This window comes from Microtus pennsylvanicus, chromosome 10, assembly GCF_037038515.1.
Source record: "Microtus pennsylvanicus isolate mMicPen1 chromosome 10, mMicPen1.hap1, whole genome shotgun sequence".
Lineage (NCBI taxonomy): Eukaryota > Metazoa > Chordata > Mammalia > Rodentia > Cricetidae > Microtus > Microtus pennsylvanicus.
The window spans coordinates 110,261,302-110,283,744 of record NC_134588.1 but is presented as its reverse complement, the minus strand read 5'-3'; the positions used below and the strand labels follow the sequence as shown (position 1 = coordinate 110,283,744).

The 22,443-nt window shown below is 44.4% G+C and overlaps 2 protein-coding genes across 11 annotated transcripts in view; one reads left to right on the top strand and one right to left on the bottom strand.

The window, feature by feature from the left end:
- Positions 1 to 22,443, top strand: part of Rcor3 (REST corepressor 3) — a 40,293-nt gene that overhangs the window by 9,805 nt on the left and 8,045 nt on the right. For 5 of the 10 annotated variants that reach the window (XR_012912120.1, XM_075989506.1, XM_075989504.1 and 2 more), the window contains 7 exons: positions 696 to 748; positions 2,500 to 2,661; positions 3,658 to 3,782; positions 4,368 to 4,446; positions 8,097 to 8,315; positions 11,200 to 11,277; positions 18,323 to 18,380. Coding sequence is in view for 5 of the 10 variants with exons in the window: in XM_075989506.1 (XP_075845621.1) it covers positions 696 to 748; positions 2,500 to 2,661; positions 3,658 to 3,782; positions 4,368 to 4,446; positions 8,097 to 8,315; positions 11,200 to 11,277; positions 18,323 to 18,380 (774 nt within the window). In the remaining 5 variants the exon portion in view is untranslated. Of the gene's footprint in view, positions 1 to 695; positions 749 to 2,499; positions 2,662 to 3,657; positions 3,783 to 4,367; positions 4,447 to 8,096; positions 8,316 to 11,199; positions 11,278 to 18,322; positions 18,381 to 20,134; positions 20,353 to 22,443 lie in introns of all 10 variants that reach the window. The other 5 variants (XR_012912122.1, XR_012912121.1, XR_012912123.1 and 2 more) reach the window with 2 other exon arrangements.
- The window catches only part of Ints7 (integrator complex subunit 7), a 502,168-nt gene continuing 483,539 nt past the window's right edge, over positions 3,815 to 22,443 (bottom strand). Inside the window, exon 21 of the mRNA XM_075989497.1 lies at positions 3,815 to 3,824. The gene's annotated coding sequence lies outside the window, so the exon portion shown is untranslated. The remainder of the gene's footprint in view (positions 3,825 to 22,443) is intronic.

Here is a 22,443-nt window from a genome sequence, read left to right as displayed (position 1 = left end):
ACAAGCGGAAGAGCCAAGAGGAGAGTTAAGGGTGCGTGTGCACACAGCACACCATTCTGGAGAGCTCGCAGGAGTGTTAGGAATGTTTGTGCACACAGAAGGCTGTTTGGACAGTTCACGGGAGAGTTAAGGGTGCGTGTGCACACAGCACACCATTCTGGAGAGCTCGCAGGAGTATTAAGGATACGTGTGCACACAGCACGCTGTTCAGACAGCTCACAGGAGTGTTAAGGGTGTGTGTGCACACAGCACGCTGTTCAGACAGCTTGCAGAAGTACAGATGAGTCAGCCTTTTATATATATGAACGGGTCGTACACAGCCAAGTATTTCAAGGATTATTTTAGGATTTTACAATGTGATTAGGTTCCTTTGTCTACTTCCACATGGGTGATTGTGAGCATACAAAAATAATTATAGTAATGTCACTTAACTTAGTAATAATTTTATCATATATGGTCATAAGGTTATTAGGTCAAGTGAAATTTTACTCATTCCCAACTAACCTGTCACATCCAGCAGGTGAGGAGTCGCAGATTCCGTGTGTAAGTTTCCTTTAGAGACATTTCATACTAGCTTTGGCTATTTTTAACTCAGAATGATAAATTATCTTACCATGTTAAAAAAATAAAATAAAAAACCAGATCTGAGAGACTGAAGTTTGTAAAAGTAGTGACGTGACCTTGTTCCCTTCCAGTGGACGAATACATCGCCATTGCGAAGGAGAAGCATGGCTACAATGTTGAACAGGTATGGAGAGAAGTGTGTGTATGTGTTTGTGTGCGTGCACATGTGTGTGCGGGAGCATGTCCCCATGTGTGGGCCTGTAGAGGCCAGAAGTCAGTGTCAGCCTGTCTTCGTCAATCGCTTCCACCTTTTTTCTTTTCTTTTTATCCCAAAAGGCCAGGTGTTACTGTGTTGCCCAGGCTGGCCGTCATCCTGCCGCGGCCGGGCTGTGGGTGTATGCCACTGCCTCCTGCTTTGAAGTAGACACTCTGAAGGCTCATTTTGCCAAGTATCTCACCCATGCTCGGAATCCCTAGTAGAAGGGGTAGGCTGCTGTTGGAGAGATCAGCTCTGTGTAAGTGGGTCTCTGGGCGCTCACTCCACGGTGCAGCACTTGAAGTTTCTGGAATCAACCTGCTTTTCTAGAGCTAAACAAATTACCCTTTTGAAGCTTTATTTGAAGCTTTTGGTGGCCTATTTTATGATTTTAGGTTTTTTTGTTTGTTTGATTGACTGATTTTGACACAGTGTTTTGCTGTACAAACTTGGCTGGCCTGGAATTTGCAGTGTCCCTCCCGCCTCTGCCTTTCCAGTGCTGGGATTATAACCGATCTTGTTTGTTTGTGTCCGTCTGTCTGTCTATGTCTTCCTGGCTGTCTTAGAGCTCAGTACACAGACCAGCCTGTCCTCATACACACAGAATCCTGGCCCTGCCTCCCCAGTGCTGGGATTATAGTCAACCCTCTTACCTATCTCGTTTGTGTGTGTGTGTGTGTGTGTGTGTGTGTGTGTGTGTGTGTCTGTGTGTGTGTGTGTGTCTGTGTCTGTGTCTGTCTGTCTGTCTATGTCTTCCTGGCTGTCCTAGAGCTCAGTTACAGACCAGCCTGTCCTCAGACGCACAGAATCCTCCTGCCCCTGCCTCCCGAGTGCTGGGATTAGAGGCATGCCTTCTTTGTTCATATTGGAGAAGGTTAATCTTTCAAAATATGAGTAAATATTGGTTTATTTTCATGTTTATGTTACAATTTTATTATCAAAATAAAGAAATTTACTTTTAAATTCACCACTAAAAATTCTGTCTCTTTTTTAACAGAATGAGAACTCACTCATTAAATAATACTTAAATTCCGTCTAGGAAAGGTAGGGCCTCACCACTTAAATAGAGGGAACAGTATGCACTTTTAGAAATGACTTGCCGATGAAGTCACTAGAGTTTCTTAGATGACTTCTAATAATTGTATGTTTACATTATGGTAACAGCAAAATAAATACACTAATGTTTTATTAAATATGTGACAGAATAGTCCAATTGGGGCTGTTGCAGTGAAAGTGACCTTCAGTTTTAGAATTGTTTAGCACATAACATAACTCTAAAAGGTTAAAACTTGATATTCCTCTGCTAAATCCAACTGAATATTTCTGGTTCTTCTGTTATAGTTGATAATTTTGTTCTGTTACTGATTGCTGTTCCTTACTGGATAGCTTTCTTTTAGGCTGTTTTCCTACACGTTGACAAAGTGCTAAGATGTGAGCAACGGTCTTGTCGTGAGCTTTAGAGTTTCTCTTTTCTTACTTCTGCATCGAATAGGACAGGCACAGCACTTGTTCTGAGGCCTCGACTTAAAATAAATAACTAGCTTGTGACCCTGTGAAAGGCCCCAAACTTGTTTGTCTTGAGTTGAAGTTGCAGACTCAATTTTAATCTGATTTGTGTTTAGCTCTTAAGAGTGACGGAAGTAGGTCCATTAAGATTCGGGCACGGTTTCTCTTCAAAGGCACTTGGCATGTTGTTCTGGCACAAACATGACATCGAGAAGTCCCTTGCGGACCTCCCAAACTTCACCCCCTTTCCGGATGAGTGGACCGTGGAAGACAAAGTCCTGTTTGAGCAAGCCTTTAGTTTTCACGGGAAGAGCTTTCACAGGATCCAACAAATGGTATGGTGATTTTGGTCTTATCCAAATTATTGTTAGGATGATTATAATACTATTGAATACTGCCTACCTATTAATTATAAAATGTTTTCCATTTTCATATTAAAAAGTTCTTGGAATGGGTGAATTTGCATACAGTATTTCTACAATCACCTGTGCATATCAGGTATATGCTTTTACAGTAAGGCAATTGCTTTTATCTGGTCTCAAGTTATAGTTACTAAGTTTGGTGGTTGTTTTTTGGGGAGAATAATAACTTAAGTTTATTTTTGAATGCTTCTATTTTTACCTCTAGGATTTTCTTTCATTTTGCATATGAAAGTATATTTTTAATCTAATGTTGTGCGAGAATGCATGAGCACTGTGTCTACACACGTCTCCCCTCAGCTCTCCCCGTGTCCCCCACCTCCTTTCCGAGGCCGACATACGTTGATTTCGGTCATGTACCACAGACTGTAAGCTAGAGAAAAGAAAGCAGATAATGCGTGCTGGCGTGGTCATGCTGGGGACCTTGGGGACGCTTCCCATCTGGTTAGTTTGTGACATCTCCCTTCCCCTCAGGAAAAGACAGGACGTTGGTTCAGCCATGTCGGTGACATCGGCGCTGTGGAGTTCTGTGACTATTAACTGTGCTTTGTGGTTCTTGTCATTCATGACTCTCAGGCTCACTGTGCCCTGCTGCTCAGAAGTGGTTTTGGTTTCTTCAAGACAGGATTTCTTTGTGTAACAGCCCTAGCTGTCCTGGCACTAGCTCTTGCAGACCAGACTGGCCTCAAACTCACAGAGATCCACCTGTCTCTGCCTCCCGAGTGCTGGGATTAAAGGTGTGCGCCACCACCACCCGGCCACTCAGAAGTCTAGGTTCTTGTCATTCATAAAGGTACCCATGACATAGTTTTCATTTATGCCTTGTTTATCAAGAATATGACATTGATATTTATGTGTTGGTCAGAGTTTATGAATTAAACTTTTCAATAGTAACAGGACTTTCTTTTTAAGCTTCCAGATAAGACAATTGCAAGTCTTGTAAAGTATTACTATTCTTGGAAAAAAACTCGCTCAAGGACAAGTTTGATGGATCGCCAGGCCCGTAAACTAGCCAACAGACACAATCAGGGTGACAGGTGGGTCGGATGCTTTACCTTGCTGCGCTGTTGGGGACTTCTCTCTGGGGTGGGGGTGTTTTCCATGAGACAGAAGCCACTGCAGAGCTGCAGAGCCAAGTGGTCAGAGTCTTGACTGTAAAGACTTCACTGCTCCACCGTTGGTTGCTCAGTGCGAACGAAAGACACCCTGGGGATGTTACTCAGTGGTAGAGCACTAGCATTTGTGTGTGGAGTTCCATTCCCAGCCCTCCACACACAAATATATTAAAGAATGTATTCTGTGCAAAATGGTCATTGTTCATTTGCTGAAGTAACATTCCTGAGTACCTAAAGTCCCCATTATTGTGATTGCGTTTTGTCTCTTTACACCACATGCAGACAGAGCTGAAGTTACCAGTTACATCACACTGCACATGCCCTCTCTCCAAGTGGAACTTCTAAGTTTCCTTCCCACCAAGTCGCTTACTTTTTAGTTGACAATGCCTCAATGGATGACTGTTTCTTAGAGCTGAAGAAAGGCGGGGCACAGCTGTCCCCAGTGGCAATCCCGAGGGACCTTTAGTAAAGTTACTAGAAGATCCCCTGATCTGTTGTTTCTTTCAGTGATGATGATGTGGAAGAGACTCACCCAATGGACGGGAACGACAGTGACTATGATCCAAAGAAGGAAACCAAAAAAGAGGTGATGATCCCTAGGTCCTCGCACTGTAGAGTAGCCTGCTTGTAAAGACTGACTGCAGTAAGGGGTAAAGAGCCCAAAATCCAGGTGTGGTGAGGCATGCCTGTAGTGCCAGCACTTGGGAGGCAGGGGCAGGCAGATCTTTGTGCATTTGGGGCCAGCCTGATCTACTTAGAGAGTTCCAGGCCAGTGAGGACTACACACTGAGACCCTGTCTCAAAAATAAGACAAGAACGGGGGTTGGAGAGATGGCTTGGTGGTTAAGAGCACTTACTGCCGTTTCAGAGGACTGGAGTTGGGTTCCTGGCACTCAGGTCTGGCCTGTGACTCCAGCTCCAGGAGGTCCGACACCTCTTGCTTCAGTGTGCATACACACAAACACACGCACAGACAAATAATTAAAAATAAATCTTTGGGGAAGCGAAGAAAGACTTTCTGTATATTGGTTTAGGAAGTAGGTTTCAGTGAATATTTCAAGCTTGGAAACTACTGAGCCATTACATAGTGGTGTTGGGTTATCACCTCTGGTCACAGATGGGCTGACTCAGTTGCAATTCTTAGTCTAATCCCTTAGAAAAAGATTAAACACACCTTTACATGGTAAGATTTGCTAGGTAAAATTTTAGGGTTTCTGGTTTTGTTACCCAATTTTTCTCAGCAATGTTTTTTCCATGTTATAGCAAATTAGAAAGTAGTAGCAGGTATATGGAGAGCAGTGACCACTGAACGCTGGCTCAGTGAGAGGTGGAAGGATCCCATAGAAAAGTGCTCAGCTGCCCCAGTGTGCTGGTGATAAGGAGACTTACAGTCATTAAGAAAAGGCTAAGTTGATGCACATGCTGTTTCCTAAGGTAAGGAGTTGTATTTGTAACATGTTCAGAGTGTGGACAGGCAGAAGCTGGTGAGCACGGCACAGCCCTGGAGTGGAGGGGCTGCGCGTCTCTGTGTCTACCTGGGTCCGCCTCGGTACAATGTGTCATTTCCACCATGACTGTCCTGATTAGTCCAGCCCTTCCCTTGAAGTTTCTCCATTAATGACGTTTTAAAGTCCTAAATGACCTTACTTTGATGTTTTCTAACTTTCCTGGTTTTTAGATTTTAATAATTTTAGAATGCCAGCTGCTTTCAGATTTCTTAATCTCTTCATCACTCCTGTCCTCTTGACTTTGGCTTTCTTGAGCCATCGGCAGATTTAATTACGTGTGTGTGTGTGTGCACGCGTGCGTGCGCGCACAGCATCTAAACATATGCATTTTGAGTACGAGTGCCTGCGGAAGCCAAAAGAGGGCCTGGATCTCCTGGACCTGGAGTCACAGGCACTTATGAACCACCCAGTGTCGGTGCTGGTGACAGATCTCGGGTCCCCAGCAAGGGCAGGGCGTGCTTTGAACCACTGAGTGGCTCTTAGCCCCACGATTCACTTTTGAAGTTGATTTCTTCCTGTTTTTCTAACTCTTTTCACTCTTCTTGCTGTAGCCTTCTTAGAACCAAAGTACTTGTTCAGGTGTATGTGTGTCCGTCTGTCTGTCTAGTGCACTCATCCACACTTCCAGGTGTTCAGGCCAGAGTTTCCTTCCTTCCTTCCTTCCTTCCTTCCTTCCTTCCTTCCTTCCTTCCTTCCTTCCTTCCTTCCTTCCTTCCTTCCTTTTCCCTCTCCTCTTTCTTTTGAGGCATGGTCTCTCACTGAGCTTGCTGTTCTAACCAGACAAACTGGCCAACGTGCTGCCAGGATTCCTGTGTCTCTGCACCCCCAGGGTGGGGCTATGGATGTGCCGCTGTACCAAGCCTTTGTGTGGGGCTGGAATTCACAACCAGGTCCTCATGCTGCACCGTGAACTCTTTCCTTGCTGAGCCCATTCCCATCCATCTGTTTGCCTTTCTTGGCTTCCTTCCTCTGTGGCCTACTTTAGAGGAGTATCTATCCCATTCTTTTACTGCTACTTTGAGCTGGCTATTCCTGTGTTTCTATTCTTGTGGACCCAGGAGACTTTGTCTCCTATATTTAGGTTAGATTCTAGTGCTGGTGTTCCCAGACTTTCTAGCCAGCAGACGCCATGACTCCAAACCCTACTGATCTGTGTAAAACCCACAGTTTCAGTTACATCTTGTTTTGGTTTTGGTTTTAACTTATTCAAACTTAAATTTGGTGGGTTTTTTTTAACATATATGTTTATTGATTATTTAGGTCACCATTCTTTCTTGATTCTGTCCTTTCTTTGCTTTTTCCTGAGGAATATCCTTTAGAAGCTCATACACATCCCTGTTCTTGCAAACAGCCTCTGCATTTGCTTCTGAGTGTATCTAGGCACAACCATCCTATGCCTCCAAAATGTTTTATGTGGGGCTTCTCAGGCTACAAAGATCATAGATGTTTAGGGCCTAAACCTGTCTGAGGCAGGACTCTGATGGGGAGTTCTCAGGGAAGACTTTTCAAAGTTGTTTCTCTAACCAAGACTGGCACGGGCACGACCACTTCTAGGCGACTTCTAAGCCCTCTCCTGTGGCGGAGCGAACCGGGGCAGAGCCAATGGGGGTGTCTTCCCTGCTTTCCACACTGATGGGTGCTCCTAGCGTTCTGCCCTTGTCTCTCGTGCTCTGCACGACCCCACTGCTGAGAAAGGGCCTCCAGTCACCATCAGCTTTGATCCAAAGACTTTAGGAGGCGTCTCTCTGAACGTCAGATTTGCCTGAGTTGCTCTGAGTTTCCAGCAGTAAGGCGAATTACACTTGACTACCCAGCTGTATGGATTCAACTCCACTTCCTGAAAAAAGAAGTTCTCAATGTATCAGTAAGATATGTGTCAGGTCTTAATGGATTCCTCTCAGAAGCACAGAGTGACACTGGTGTTTCCATTTTAGGACATTAAATATTAATGCTACTTAGTAGCTCATTCTCATCATTACTGGACAGCTTTTTTAACTCTTCTGGGGCATGAACTGATACCTAATATTGGGTTTAGAGTTTTATTGTCTACAAGCCACATGCATACATTTGACAACGTCCCCACCATCAGAATCAAGGTCATCTTACATCCATTCTAACCTCCAGCGCCATACATTGTTCTGAAACTCCAAGTAAAATAAAACCTCTCTTTTTTTACCAGCTGCCTAATATACACATATATTTCCTAAACTGTCTTTTGTTCTTTTTGTAGACCCTTATATGTATAATTTATAGTCTGGGGTAGGGTTGTTGCCCAGCTCTTCATTGTATAAGCAAATGGGAAAATTTTATAGTGTAACTTACTTTTTCAGTATTCATAGACCTCAAGATGTAGAAACTAAACATTTTATTGAATTAATCAAAAATATATTTTGTTGCTGGGTGGTGGTAGCATACACCTTTAATCCCAGTACTTGGGGGGGGGGCAGAGGCAGGAGGATCTCTGTGAGTTTGAAGCCACCCTGGTCTATTGATTGAGTTTCAGGACAGCCAGTGCTACACAGAGAAACTGCCTTGAAAAATCAAAGAATATGTATACGTTTTGTCATAGTATCAGCACACCGCAGTGTGTGTGTCTTATTTGGACTCATGAATAATAAAGCTTGTCAGGAGTGTTGCAGTGCAGGAGATCTTCCTGTTTGTAGGAGGTTGTTTACTCTACATACATTTATGGAAACAAAGTCTCTGCTCTTCCACCTGCACTCCCCAGGGTAGCACTGAGCAGCCTGTCCAAACCAGCAAGGTTGGCCTCGGGAGGAGGGAGTACCAGAGTTTGCAGCACCGCCACCACTCCCAGCGATCCAAGTGCCGCCCACCCAAGGGCATGTATTTAACCCCGGAGGACGTGGTGGCTGTCTCCTGCAGTCCCAACGCAGCCAACACCATCCTCAGACAACTGGACATGGAGCTGATCTCTCTAAAGCGTCAGGTATTTTACAGAAGCGGTGTATTTTATGACTTTGTCCATTGGTGTATCTGTGTTTGTTTAGGTTGAACTCTAGAGTTTGCAGATGTTCTTTTTTAGATGTTACAATGTTTGGTTTGGGGGAGGGGTGGCAGTGTTTGTTTCAGGGTACGGGCTTGACTCCACAGCCTCAGCTGCCATACTGTATTCCTGAGCCACATCCCAAGCTTGGTTTACTTTATGAAATTCCTCTGCTGGTGTAGATGCAAATCCCAGCATGGCTGTCATCAGCACTGATTCTAAGCAAGTTCCATAGCTCACTCTCTAGCCTGCACTTTTCCTGTACAACAAGGAACAATAGCCATACTGTTGCAGGTTGCTGAACGCTGCCTGTAGCGCTGTGTGTAGGTTGTTTGGCACACTGTGTCTCCTTAGTGAGTCACCACCTCTGCTGCTGTCCTCACTGTGGGCTGAAGTAGTAGCAGAGTTTTGAAAATGTCCACGTGGCTTTTTAATGCTAAGACCCTCGTATGTAAGCACTGAGGGTTGCCCATAAGACCTTATGCAAATCAACTGCTATTGATAGAAAAGAGTGTTGTGGTAATGAGTGGTTACGTCAGTCCATCTCACCAGACCTCAGCCTGTCTTCCCCTAGGCAGCTTCTGTGTCATCTGGACAGGAGTTAGCATTCCGGGCTGGAACCAACATCATGGATGACATAGTGAGCTGTCCACACGGCTTATAGGACCTGGTCTTTCTTATCCACTTTATCTGTTTCTTACTTGGTTTTGCCATCAAAGATTCCCGTTTTCCAAACTACAGCACTTCTGCTCCATGGAAATCTTCAGACGGGCAGCTCTCAGCCTTCCTAGTGCCATGACCCTGTAATACACCATTTATGCTGTGGTGACCCCCAACTGTAAAATTATTTTGTTGCTACTTCATAACTGTAATTTTGCTACTGTTATCAACCACAGTGTAATTTATCTGTGTTTTCTGAAAGTCTCAGGCAACCTCTTGAAAGGTCTTTTCAACCCCCAAAGGGGTCACGATCCACAGGTTGAGAACCCTTGTTCAAGCTAGTTTTCCTGTAATCTTTTGCGATTACGGGAGGGAGGAAGCCTATTGTTCTCATTTGCAATTTGACTTCTGCTCTTAGGGCATTTCCTCATAATTTAGCTCTTTTTTCTTTATTCATTTGTTTGTTTTCTTATTTTTTTTGTGTTTGTGCATGCCATGTACAGCACCCTTGTGAAGGAGGGAACAACCTGCGGAAGTTGGTTTTCTCCTCACATCTTCAAAACTTGAGCCTTAGTGGCTCGAGCGCTTAGCTGGGAGCCATTTACCGGCAAGCTTCTCTCCGTGGTTATTCATTTGATAGGAGCCTCAGTGGAGTGTATATTAGCAGCACTCATCTTTCACTGACGAGTGGCTGTCTCCACACTTGTATTTCCCATCTGTGAGCATCATCGCCACACACAGGCACTTCCTCAACTGACGTCATCCAAGATCCCCTTTGTTCCCACAGTCGTCTTGATGAAAAGGGTCTCAATTTTGTTTCCAAGCTTCTCTAGTTTTTGTTTTTTGTTCTTGTTGGTTTTTTGTTTGTTTGTTAGTTTGTTTGTTTGTTTTACGTTGTCATTCTACATAACTCTGACTGTCATGGGACTCACTCTGCAGACCAGGCTGGCCTCAGACTCACAGAGATCCACCTGCCTCTCCCTCGAGTGCTGGGATTAAAGGTGTGCGAGGAGAGGTTTCTTAATTGTGTAATTAATATTTCTGACTTGAGTTGTATTCGTCTCAACTCTCACCTCACTCTGTCTTCTGCATTCCTATTAAACATACCTTTCTGAAAGGCAAGTGTGATTGTATTTTCCTGACTAAAAGTCTTCAATTTCATTCAGTCTTTAGGCAAAATTGAGATTCTTTGGTGTACTACATGGTTCTTTGGCTCTTTGCTCTGGTCCAACATCCTTCCTTTTTTCCTGAATGCTATTTGCCTACAGTTCATTCTGTCCCCCCAACCTTAGCTGCTGGCTGAATGCTTTAAAACTTGCCTTAGGTTCTGTCTCCTCTGGAACATCCCTCCCCGCCGCCCACCAAACACCTCCTTTATTTTCTTACTCTCCCCTCATCTCCTTTCCCTCTGTGCGGCTTTCTAACTTGGCCAGCTAATTTACTCTAAACCATCTGGTGACTTATTCCAGATACCCTGGCTGAAAAAAAAGTGATGCATAACTTAATGCTATCTGACTGCCCACACTGGTGAGAACCAGACCAGTCAGTGAGCAGCAAGCAGACAGTGCTCACATGCAGGCCTCAGACTGGAGACTGGCTGTTGCTCAAAGAGCGGGAGTTTGCACTTGGTTTACATTCAGATCGTACCTCTTACATGATTGCCCGGAAAGGTGTCTTCTTCTGCATGCCTTATGTTTTTACTTCTGTGAACGGCTCCAATGGAAGCAGAGAACAAATGTATCTTCCAGTACTTTGATAGACTGGGGAACAATTTGAGCATAGGATGAATTTTAAAGAAAAAAAGTTTGTCATTAAGATGAGAGTAGCTTGCCTAAGATGAGAGGAAAGTACTGGCCTTCCAGGAGTGGAGCCCTGATCCCACTCAGCACTGCTCCTCCATGAAATGTGTGTGCACGTGCCTGTGTGCGTGTGCATGCGTGTGTACGCGTGTGCGTGCATGCATGTGTGTTATTGTCTGTCAGTCTTTCCGGTATGTGCTACTTGAATGGCAGCATGATGTGCTTCGCTGTGATAATCATGTCTGTTCCCCTGAACCGAAACCTAAGATGGCTTTGATATATGTTTGATATATGTTCTGTTCACATATCTGTACTCATAAAAATGTACCAAGTACATGGTCTGACACAAACTTTGTTGTTTTGTGAAGGTTCAGAATGCTAAGCAAGTAAACAGTGCACTTAAGCAGAAAATGGAAGGTGGAATTGAAGAGTTCAAACCTCCCGAGGTAGGATGCTGAAAGCCCCTGTGGTTAAGCCCCCTGTTCTTTTGAGTTACCCGGTGCTCAGGTTCTACTCTGTCCTTTCTGAAGTTTCCACAATATGGACAATTTATCATGCTGAATTTTTCATTCACATAGTTATCTTTTGAGTCTTGACTGATCTTTTTATTTTAAATTAACTCACTTGCCCTGCCCTCAGCAAGTACTCTGAAAACCATCATTGAGAGTGAGCCCAAGAGGCTGGAGGTCTGTGGGAAGGCTGGCACACGTCTGGGGCCCTTTTCTGCCACGTGACTTGGCACCAAAAATAAATCCCAAGGGATTTTTCTTAAACAAAATCTTACTTTAAAACACTTATTTGGTGCTCATATTTCAGTAAAGATTTTACTGTGCATATTTTTTATTCACTTTGCCTGAAAATACAAAATCTCATAGATAAAGATAGTACCCATTTTTTCAGCCTTATTTGTATTTTGTTTCTCTGTTCTTGGTAAACATAGTAGAATTTAAATGTCCCTAAAATCCAATGAAATCTTCTTACAAAAGTTTCAGCTGTAAAATCTTTGAATTTTAAAGGCTCCCAAGTTATGATTCATATACTGAATTGGTCTTTCTATGACTATGGTGACGAGATAGCTGTCTGTGTTCCTGTGGGTCCTTGCTGTGTCTCCTACGTCGGACTGAAATATCTGCAGCTAAGATGGGGGTGGGAGAGGCAGCAGGATAAAGAGTGCTCCCCACATCAGGGTTAGGTTATGGGAAACAAGGGGAGATGCATAGGCTGGGGTCTCATTTCAAGCCCCTAAGTAAACTAAATACACTCCAGTGGCACTGAATTAAGGGAGGCATAGCACAAAATATTTTATTTTCATGTATTACTGCAAGAGGAAACTTTAAAATTTGAATTGGTTATTTTATATTTAATCATATATATAAAGCCAAATTTCATATGCTAATAGTTTCATAACTTAGAGATTATATGAATACAGTGGGTATAAAGCACAGAACACAGGACAGGGTCCAGCTGTGGCGGCGCACACCTAAATGTCAACATTCAGGAGGCAGAGACCAGAGGAACAGCCAGCCCTTCATAGAGCAATCCTGTCTCAAAAAACAAAACAAGCTTGGGGGGGGCGGGGTGAAGGGGGCTGGCTTGGTGGAGCGGGGCCTGGGTGAAGGGGGCTGACTTGGCAGAGCGGGGCCTGGGTGAAGGGGGCTGGCTTGGGTGGCTCAGGGAGTAAGGGCACCCGAGAATCGCATGATGGAGTCAGAACTGGTCCTGAAATTTGTCTGTCACTTCCATACATGCACCAAGGCACATGCGTGCTCCACACACTGCATGGATAAGTGAATAAATGCCATATATGTAAAAGCAAAACTGTGGAACTACTCATGAGAACTTTTATGCCATGGTTTGAAAATTAGAGGCTGGAGAGATGGATGGCTCAGTAGTTTAGCGCACTGGCTGTTCAGTTCCCTATATGATGACGTACAATCATCTCTAGTCCTGGCCCAGGGCATCTGATGCTGTCCTCTGGCCTCCACAGGCATTAGGATGCACAAGCTACACAGACATGTATGCAGGCAAAATCACCCACACAAAATTTAAAAACAAAAATAAATATTTAAGAATTTGAATAAAATAGAGAATTTCTAGATGTCCTACTAAAATTTCCAAGGGGTGTGGGGAAAGGCTGAGTAACTTGTAATCAACATTTTTCTCTCACAAGAAAACAAGCCCATATAATTTTACATAAAAAGTACCAAATCTCAAGAAAAACTAATTCTAACGCTCAATTTTCTAGCATTACAAGCTAGTTTCAGTCATCACCATGGCATAAAATGGGAAAGTGCCATAAGCAGCTCATCTTGACTGTGGGCTCCCTCCTTGGTCTTTAGCTGGGCAACTGAATGTGAGGAGCCCGGCGCTCAGAGGGGCTGCCAATTTACTCGCGATTACCCAGCAGTGAACTGTAGCGTCTCCTGTGGCTAGCCTGGGGCTGTAGACCCGCCTGGCCGGTGTGCCTGGGGCTGTAGACCCGCCTGGCCGGTGTGCCTGGGGCTACCATCAGCTTACAGGAAGTGTCACAGAATAGCCAAACCGTTTGGTAGATTCTCACGGCAGCTACTGGGATAGAAGTTATCAAACACTTATTATATCTTTTGAATTAAGAACAATGAGCAAAACGAAATCACCAAAATCTTTACCGTTGTCTATGGGTTCACCAGCGTCTGGGTGCACTTGGCTGATTTAATGATCTCGTCTGACTTGAGGTACACAGAGCACTATCCTCCAGAAAACCTCCACAGCACACTTGTGTTTCTCGTATTCTTGTTGCTCTCAGGACCGGGCAACTTGAATGGATATGTTCTGAAACACTGGTTAGATCTCATGAAAGACACCGGAAGGCAGTCCTTTCCCCCTTGGATTAGACTTCACCTTATCAAAACTGTTAATAACTTGGAGGGGATTATGCCTTAGACGCAGTTCTCATCATTATTGAGGAGCTTTATTATTAATTTGGTTTTGAATTTTGATTTTATCTAGAATAAAATTTGATGAAGAAAGTACGTTCACTTCTACAACTATGTATTAATGCCCTGTTCATGTAAGGCAGTATTTAGGTACGGTGGGGCATGCAGGAGGAGGGGAGAACAGGACATAAGGCAATTGTTCCCCTGCCTGCTTAAAAAATACTTGTAATCTAGATATTATCTGATAAACTGATAACGCTCTCGGAAAGCAGCTGGGCATTACTTACCCCGGCTGGGCCCCTCAGGACAGACGCTGTGGTTAGGACAGAGGTAAATGTGCACACACACAGAATTCAGCGGAGTAGGCAGAGAGAGCGTAACGGTGGAGGGTGGGTGGCAGGTGAGCTGGTGCTGAGATTCGGTGGAAGAAAAAGACATCTTTTCTCAAGAATCATTTCTGCCTAGAAAGGCGATCTTAGCTGCAGAGAAGAATGAACACCTGGTGTGGGTTACAAGCAAGGGTGCTTCGAGATAAATGTGGAGCTAGAAAAAGAATTGCGCCTTTGAATTAGGTGCGGGGGGGGGGGGGCTGCAGCTTCTTTAAAGAGTGGCATCATCCTAGGGAAGCTGCTTTGGCAGTGTCCGGGCAAGAGACACTGCAGCAGGCAAACATGCTTGCTGCGCAGTCAGAAGTGAATCCGGCAGGGTAGCAGAGGAATGAGGACAGGAGACAGCGCCATTTCAAAGCTAGAAATCCACGTGTGTTGGGGTGGAGGAGCTGTGTGTGGTTCATGACTGCGTGGACAGGTGGAGGCAGTGAAATCCGGGGGTCAGGGAAGGGAGAAGAGCTATACCGGAAGGGATGACACTGGGGTCCCATCCCGTGTGTTTGCTCCCAGCCTTTATGACGGGCGCTCACGCTTCCAGCCTTGAGCAGGAAGTTTAACTGGTAACTTTCCCAGCTCTTCCCAGATAATGGGAACAGGCCACTGATAGAATGGAGAGGCAAACGAAGGGAGCCAAGGGCCTGGTGTCTGGTCGGCCTGCTCGTTGAGGCTGTCAGAATTGTCACTATTATTGTTCCATTTTGTGTAGTTACTGTTAAAATAGGCATTCCAGATTCAGGTCGCTGTGACAACCACAGTTTAGTTTTCATTCACGAGTCACGCTCTAGTTATCCTTTCTTCAAATTAAAGTTTCTGGGGTTGATAACTTAAAGGACCCTCACGTTTAAAATGCCTTGTCCTGTTTCTCTTCAGTCTGCCCTGCTTCCCTGTCTCCATTTTGTCAGACATTTGATCCTAACCAGCTTTGGCATCTCCCTCCTGCAGTCTCCCACCCAGAGGTGACATTTAAAGGCTATTAACTTGCTGCGGAAGACCAGACCCTCCAATGGGAAGCTGTTTTAGGTGGTTAGCCCTCATTTTCCTTCTCTTGTTACCACTGTCTCCCCTCAGCAGCAGTTTCTACACATGTGCATACAGGCATGGGCTAAGTTCTCTTCTTCTCCTGGAGAAATATAATCTCATCCCTTCACAGCATCCAAGTTACATCATAAATACATCAGAATTTTGTTCAAACAGTTGAGGAAGTAGAGGGGCAGCAGGCAGGTGTGGTAGCAGCTCCAGAAGTTCCACCAGCTCCAGCAGCTCCTTGGATGGCATTACCCAGTCTACACCCAGGGAGCACAGTCATGGCCTGGATACTGAGTCCCGTTTCTCCGGTCACTTTCTAGTGTATCCCTTTGGAGTACGAGCAGTTCCTAGTGTTTAAGGGTGCTGCGTGTCTTTCTGCCACACTCATGTACATGAGTTTAACTTCCATATTTGGGTTCAGGTAAAAACCCAGTGCTCTGTCCCAGGGCTGGCGAATGTATGTGGACAGTGCGTGTCCTCAGCTGCCTGTGGGAAAACACTCAGGAGTCGTTTTGGACGGGACACACATTACTTCTTTAAAGAAAGCTTGTAGCCTTCCTTATTTAAGAACTTCATTTACATTTATGTAATATATGAATGACTCCATTATAAAATCTTCTCAAACCTTCAGAAATGGATTGGATACATGAAGACTGTGTTTTTATCTGTGCGGAACCTGAGTTCCACCTGAGTCCCAGTGCCTCGTTTTCAGTGTGTCCCATCTCCCATGAGCACCTCTCAGCCACACTTTCTGCTGGCTCTCCATGCTTAAGAGTCTTGTCCTGGTGTAAGTCACGCCCCCACTGCACATCCCCTCCTCCCTGCCGCCAGCACAGCTATTGCTTGTCAGGCTGAGGACTGTGGTGAGCGGCCTTCGCTCTGCTTTAACTCTGCAGTGCTGCTGAGAGGACGTCTCCCACCCAGACCTCAGGACTCTGCCTGTGGACCCTGCCTTTCAGACAGACCTAAAGTCTACATAAAAGGCATTTTTATAGTGTCCATATTTCTGTTTCATTTTTGCTCCCTTTTCCCTTGGGCTTGAGCAGACGTCACAGTCACTGGTCAGTTTTTGCTGACCTGGGCACTGTCTCCCATGATCCTCCGAGCAGTCTATGAAGCAAGTGTCCCTGCTTGTGCAGGAGAGCTCACCCGCCAGCAGCGAGGTGCTGGCTACCCGATTAACTCCTCAGCACTGGGCACGTCCATTACCGTGGATGATAAAATGCAGATGCAGTGCAAACCAAGGAGACTCTAGACTTGGCCCAGATGAAAACTGATGGCGTCTGTACAAGAGAACGGCTCCCACCACCTGTAAGACTGTTGACGGATAACTCCCTCAGAAGCAACAGTTGAACAGAATGGCAGGCAGGACTTCAAAAGGAAGGATTTGATCAACAAAGAGTTAAAGGCTTGAGAAAAATATTGAAGGCTTCAAAGAACAAAGCCCATGTTATGATCATACGATTTTCAAAACCAAAGGGTCATAGCGTTCCATTCTGTAGTCAGAAAAGCTGTGCTAAAAACAAGTGAAAGCCTGTGGCCACGTCATGAATGGCCTTAGGATGAGCCAGCCCTAAAGAGCGCTCTTCTGGCAAAGGAGCTACACAGGCCTGGAGACCTGAGTTCGATCCCAGGAACCCACGTAAAGTTGTTCTCAGACCTCCACACATCCACATGTGTGCACGGCATAGACATGCACCATACAGTAAATAAAAGCTTTATTTTATGAGAAGAATGGGCCAGTTTATAATGCTTTTGCTTTCTAGGTCAGATTAAGTTGCAGTAGGCCCTTTTCTTTCTCACCACCACTCTGAAATGTCTGGACCCATTTTAAATGGTTCCGGTACCGATTTGCAGGAGTTGGCAGTGAGCTCCTTTGGCTTCCACCTAACGGCTTGGGAGCTCACACGTCAGCTTAGCTTCTGCCCCTCCTCCACGCTGCTCTCTTTCTGTGAACTGCTTGGGTGTCCAGGTTGGTTTTATTGATTCCTTTTCCCTGACGGGAGGGTACTGGGGTCTGTGCCCTATTTCACTGGAGACAGAGAGGCCTCACTAAGTTGTCTAGGCTGTGCTTGAACACTGTAGCCATCCTGGTCTAGAACTTGAGATCCTCCTGCCTCAGCCTCCCAAGCAGCTGGAATTACACAGTCCTGCAACCCCAGGCCCCACTGGTCAACTCTGTGTGTCTCAGAAACTGTGCTTCTCTGCCTCAGGGGCCTTGCAGCTTACTGGCTAGTTGCTGCCCGGACTGTGTGCTGTGCTCTTTTATCTCTCCTGAAATTCTCTATTTCTATTTTTCGGTTTTTTTCCTTCCTTGCTCTTCCAGACCTTTTTCCTTTTGTCTCTCAAAATTTTGTTTCTGACTTTGAAGTTGTTTCTTTCTTCTGAATACTTTGTTTATTAGAAGTGTAGGCCTCGTCTCATTGATGTCCCCAGAGGTGAGAGCTGATGTCCCGTCTCGAAGGACGCTGCCTGCTCACTTGCCCAGTAGGTCCAGGTACTGTGCCAGCTTGCTTTACCTTGGCAGTGTGTCCTGTGGTCATCCGTGAGCTGGTGTACCGGTTTCCCCCTCTACTACAAAAGGTTCTTGACTTACTCCTCAGTGAATTGGAGTCTGGCTCGGTGGTGACTGCTGTAGGATTTTTAACAGTGACTTTGAGAGAAACATTAAGAGGTCCTGGGATTTGAAAAAATAAAAGGTCTTATCAATGAATCATTTTCTGCTTCGGAAATTTAGAGAAATATTTTCAGACTTGGCTTCCTCCATTCTTAGTCTGATTTGTACAATTGTATTGGAAGAAAGCACAGCTTTTACTTAATGTGAAGCCAAGAAATATTAGAGTCACGGACCCTCTCGAAAATGGTCTCATGAACGTTAAAAGCTAGACCAAAACCAGATCTGTGCTATGGAATAGGAACATTGTACTGGAAAATGGTGCAATATCGGTGTTGTTCAGTCCCCAAATGGGTGCATTTTTCTGGCATTATCTTTGTGTGTGGATAAAAGGTAACTCGAGGCGCGTTCAGCCCTTCTGAAAATGAAGCCCATGAGTCAGCATGTCGGTCTCATGTCTGTGATTTGGTGAAACGTTTTTGAAAAGCAAGTTGGAAAAATGTCTGCCTTCACATCCTCACTAGGAAACTTCTTTTTAATTTTGTAGTCAAATCAGAAAATTAATGCCCGTTGGACCACAGAGGAGCAGCTTCTAGCAGTGCAAGGTATACTAAAGATAAGCAGTGATTGTTGTTCATTGTTGACTGTCATGCAAGGGGGCTGCCGTAGCTCCTCCCTCCTTCCGAAGCGGGACCGCACACCCTGACTGTTCAGCTCCAGGGTGCGTGACTGTCACATTAATGACTCGCTATGAACATAAACTATAAGCTTTTTATTTATCTAATTGCTCTTTGTTTTCTACTTGGTAAGTGTGAGGTCATGAAAATATAAACTATGTGTTTCCGGTGTGTCATTCCTTACAAAGAGATAGACCCCTGTGTGCCTTTAAGGGGCTGCACACCCAGCGGAGTGCGCTGTCTGGCACTGTTTGTGAGAACGCTCAGTGGCGTGCGCCCACGGGCAAATGGGGAACACTGTACACTTGGGTTTCTTCTGTTTGAGCTGCTTAAGGGCAAATTGCTTACTTTTTGTTCAGCATAGATTTTATTTCTCTTTAAGATGAACCTTCTGCAGAATTTGTTGTGTAATTTAAATATGGTATGCCTATCGTTTGGTGAGCTCACTGTTGAGTCCTAAGAACTCTATTATGGAGCTGCTGTGAGCATGGACTCCAGTGACGAGTGAGCACACAGTCTGTGATATCCAAACACTCGGCCTTCTCTTTGTCTAGAGGTTGCATCGTGGCATTTAGAACGGTGGCTTAGAGCTCTCCCAGGAGTTTGAGCAGGCCTTCCTTTCACTCAGGCAAAGCCCGTTCTCCTCCCCAAAGTGCCGCCTGATAAGAACTGAGCCCTGCTTTCCAGCATTTGCTAGTGTATTAATTTTGTACCATAATAGAAATTATTCAAGCAAAGGATTTTCTGAAGAGAATTGCCAAGGGAAATTGGGAGTAATCTTTCTCCACATAGCACTTGAGATTTGATCGCTTTCAGGGGCAGAGTTCACTGAATCTAACAGCTTGGCTGGACTATACAAAGCTGCATTCAAGGAAAGGGCAGTGGTGAGATTCCTGCATGCAGCCTGGGCTGTGTATGTGCAGATAGCTTAAAAGTGTTGAAGCCGTGGAAGAGCGTGCTGATGCTGAGTCAGGCGTGCGTGGGCTCTACGACGCACTCTTAGACAGTCACCGCTAAGTGAATGACTCTAACAGCCCTTTGCCTGGAAGTATGCTTGCTCTTCAGATTTTGAAGATTCTTCTAAAACAATGTGCTGATGCCTCAAATTTAGTTTAGACTAAAATTATTTGGAATTTTTGTTTGGACTTTTTGTTTCTATTATTAGCACATGAAACAAAGCAGCATTTATCTATGTCTGAAGTAGTAGTTCTAGGAAGGCCCAAGAGGTCCTCCGTGCCCACACATTTAGATCGCTAGATGTGTATCTCATAAACAGTACTGCAGTGCCCTGTGTCTGAGGCTCACTGGTTGAGGTATGTATATTTAACATGTAAACTTTGCTAGTAAGATGCTAATTAGCAAGTAATTTTTTTCTTTAATACTTATGATAAACTTTTATGTGGTAAATCTTTTAGTAGCCGCTTCAGTATTGCAAAGCAATAATAAATTGTTTTGTTATTAACATGTTTTAATTTGTGTGACATTTTATATTCTGAATATTTGATACATGTGCACTGCTGTGACACCTTTTGTAAAATGCTTTACCTTGCTTATGACGGACTGCTCTGGTGGCCTAGAGAAATGAGTGGCGCCATTGTTGAGATCAGGAACTCGATCGGAATATACTTTTTTGCTAACTCTTTTAAAACCGAGAAGCATAACAAGATCATTTTCATTCCTAGGTTTAAATCCTATATCCCACCTTTTCTGCTGTTACCAACTGGTTCCTGACAGTTGAAGCTTGCCCCTTCCTTCTTCCCCTAGCGGAAAGTGGAACCAGGGATCAGTCAGCTCTGGCAGGACTGAGTCTGCCTCTGTAACTTCCTCGTGTTCATCCTAGCTCTGCTGTGATCTCAGTGGCGTTCTTTGGGAGTCCAACTGGGACATCATTGGTGCGCCAGTAAGAACAGCTCTTCTCCTATTTTTCCCACGTGCGTGGCCTTTTTCATGTGATGGGACAATTATTGGCTATTGGCTATTCTCAGAAAAACATACACTTCTGTGTCACACAGAATGAGTGTGGTGTGAGCATTGCTCTTGCTATTCTCGTCCACCTCAGAAGTATATTTGTTTTCTAGTGCGTAAAAGATTCACCTCTCTGAATGGTAGCTCAAGAAAAACTAACTTTTATCAAGATGTCAGCTTTAGTTTTTAGTTTTTATCTTACCTGTCATGGCTTCTGAAACAGGGACTGGAAGCCGTGTGTCCAGGGGGCTGTGCATGTGCTGAAGTCACCATTTCTTCCAGAGTTCACACTGCTGATCTTTCAAAGAGAATTGAAGTTGTGAGTCTAGAAATGGCCTTTTTAGATTTATCTCATATTTAAAAACCCAGAACTAGAATGGTTCATAAATCAGAAGGCAGTTAGTTGGTTTGACCTCTGATTGAAAATATAAAGATCCATGTTGAAGGAGCTGCGGGCTGTGTTCCTGCCACCCAGCTCCCGGCTGCCTGGCTAGCTTATGCCCCAAAATAATTACACGAAAACTGTATTCATATAAACACTGCTTGGCCCATTTCTGTTAATGTGTGTAGCACCACGAGGTGCACTTACCAGGAGGATTCTAGCCTACGTCCATCCTGGGTCAGAGCTTCATGGCATCTGTCTGAGGAGTCTTACCTCACTTCCTCTTCCTCCCAGCATTCTGTTCTGTTTACTCCACCCACCTATGTTCTAACCTATCAGGGCCAAGCAGTTTCTTTATTAATTAACCAATGACCTCCCTCCATCATTTCCCCTTTTTCTGTTTAAACAAAAAAAGGAAGGCTTTAACTTTAACATAGCAAAATTACATATAACAAAATAGTTATCAAGTAAGAATTACAGTTACAATATTTACATCTGTGTTATCTTTATCAAAGCTAAGGAAAACTATAACTATAACTAACTATTCTTCAACTCCATCAAAGACTCCAGAAAGATACAATATTACCTAAGCAAACAAGAAATAAGCAACTTCCAAACTCTAGAAATGACAGAGACATCTCACTGCCTGGACAGTCACCCAAAGTTCCTCTGTACGGTTGGGGCATCCATCTTTGGCCTACAGGCCCATAGTATCCAGAGACATTTCCATGAAGCAGGAAATTTCAAAGGCAGTTCAGTCACTATCTGCTGTGTCCTGCAAAATGTCTTGCAGACTCTTTCATGAATCAGGAACCCTGAAAGACCATCTCACCTTTAGGCAAGTTCAGCAGTCCTCTTTCTGTGGGTTCTTTGTGTCCAGTTTATGCAACAGTCCAGGCAAGAGCAGTTCTTTATTAATTAACCAAAGACCTTCCTCCATCAGATCCAGTCCATGAATGATCAAAGGAGGTGAACATAGAAGCTAGTATTTTCTGTCATACAGAAGAACCCCTGTGCTGTAACAGAGGATGTAAGTGTGGACATCTTAGAGTCCCCCAGCCTCTGGTGTGCTTCCTTCAGATAATTATCCAAATTTACCATTGTTTTTGCAATGGAATAAAATTTACAATGTGGAAGATATGAGTACAGGACCCAGGGAGAAGCAGGAGTCAGTGGAAGGAAAAAACATGATTTGGACTTCACTGTATAAATATATCTCTTGGAGCATGAAACCCACAGTCTCAGAGGTTCTAGATACCATTTCAAAAATACTATTATTTCTAAATCTATTCAAAATAAAAATTATTAGATACTACTTCAAAAATAGACTTTTGATAAATTTGCATTCCCCAACTATATTAAACACATTAAATTTCTCTTCTAAAGAATTTTGATGTGAGAAGCAGGGGGAAGCCCCCTGCTGCCTTTGACCCCCTCAGCACTCTGGGTGCTTAGCTTTCTGTTATCTCCAAATACCAGAAGCAGTGTTCATGCTGTGCTCTCTGGCTTTCTGAGTCCATGACTGCAATTGGGGACCGCTGTCTGAATGCCTCTAGAGAGTGTGTGGACATAGTCCCACGCAGGAACCACGGTCTGCATGCTCCTAGAGCGTGCGTGGACATAGTCCCCACTGCAGGAACCACG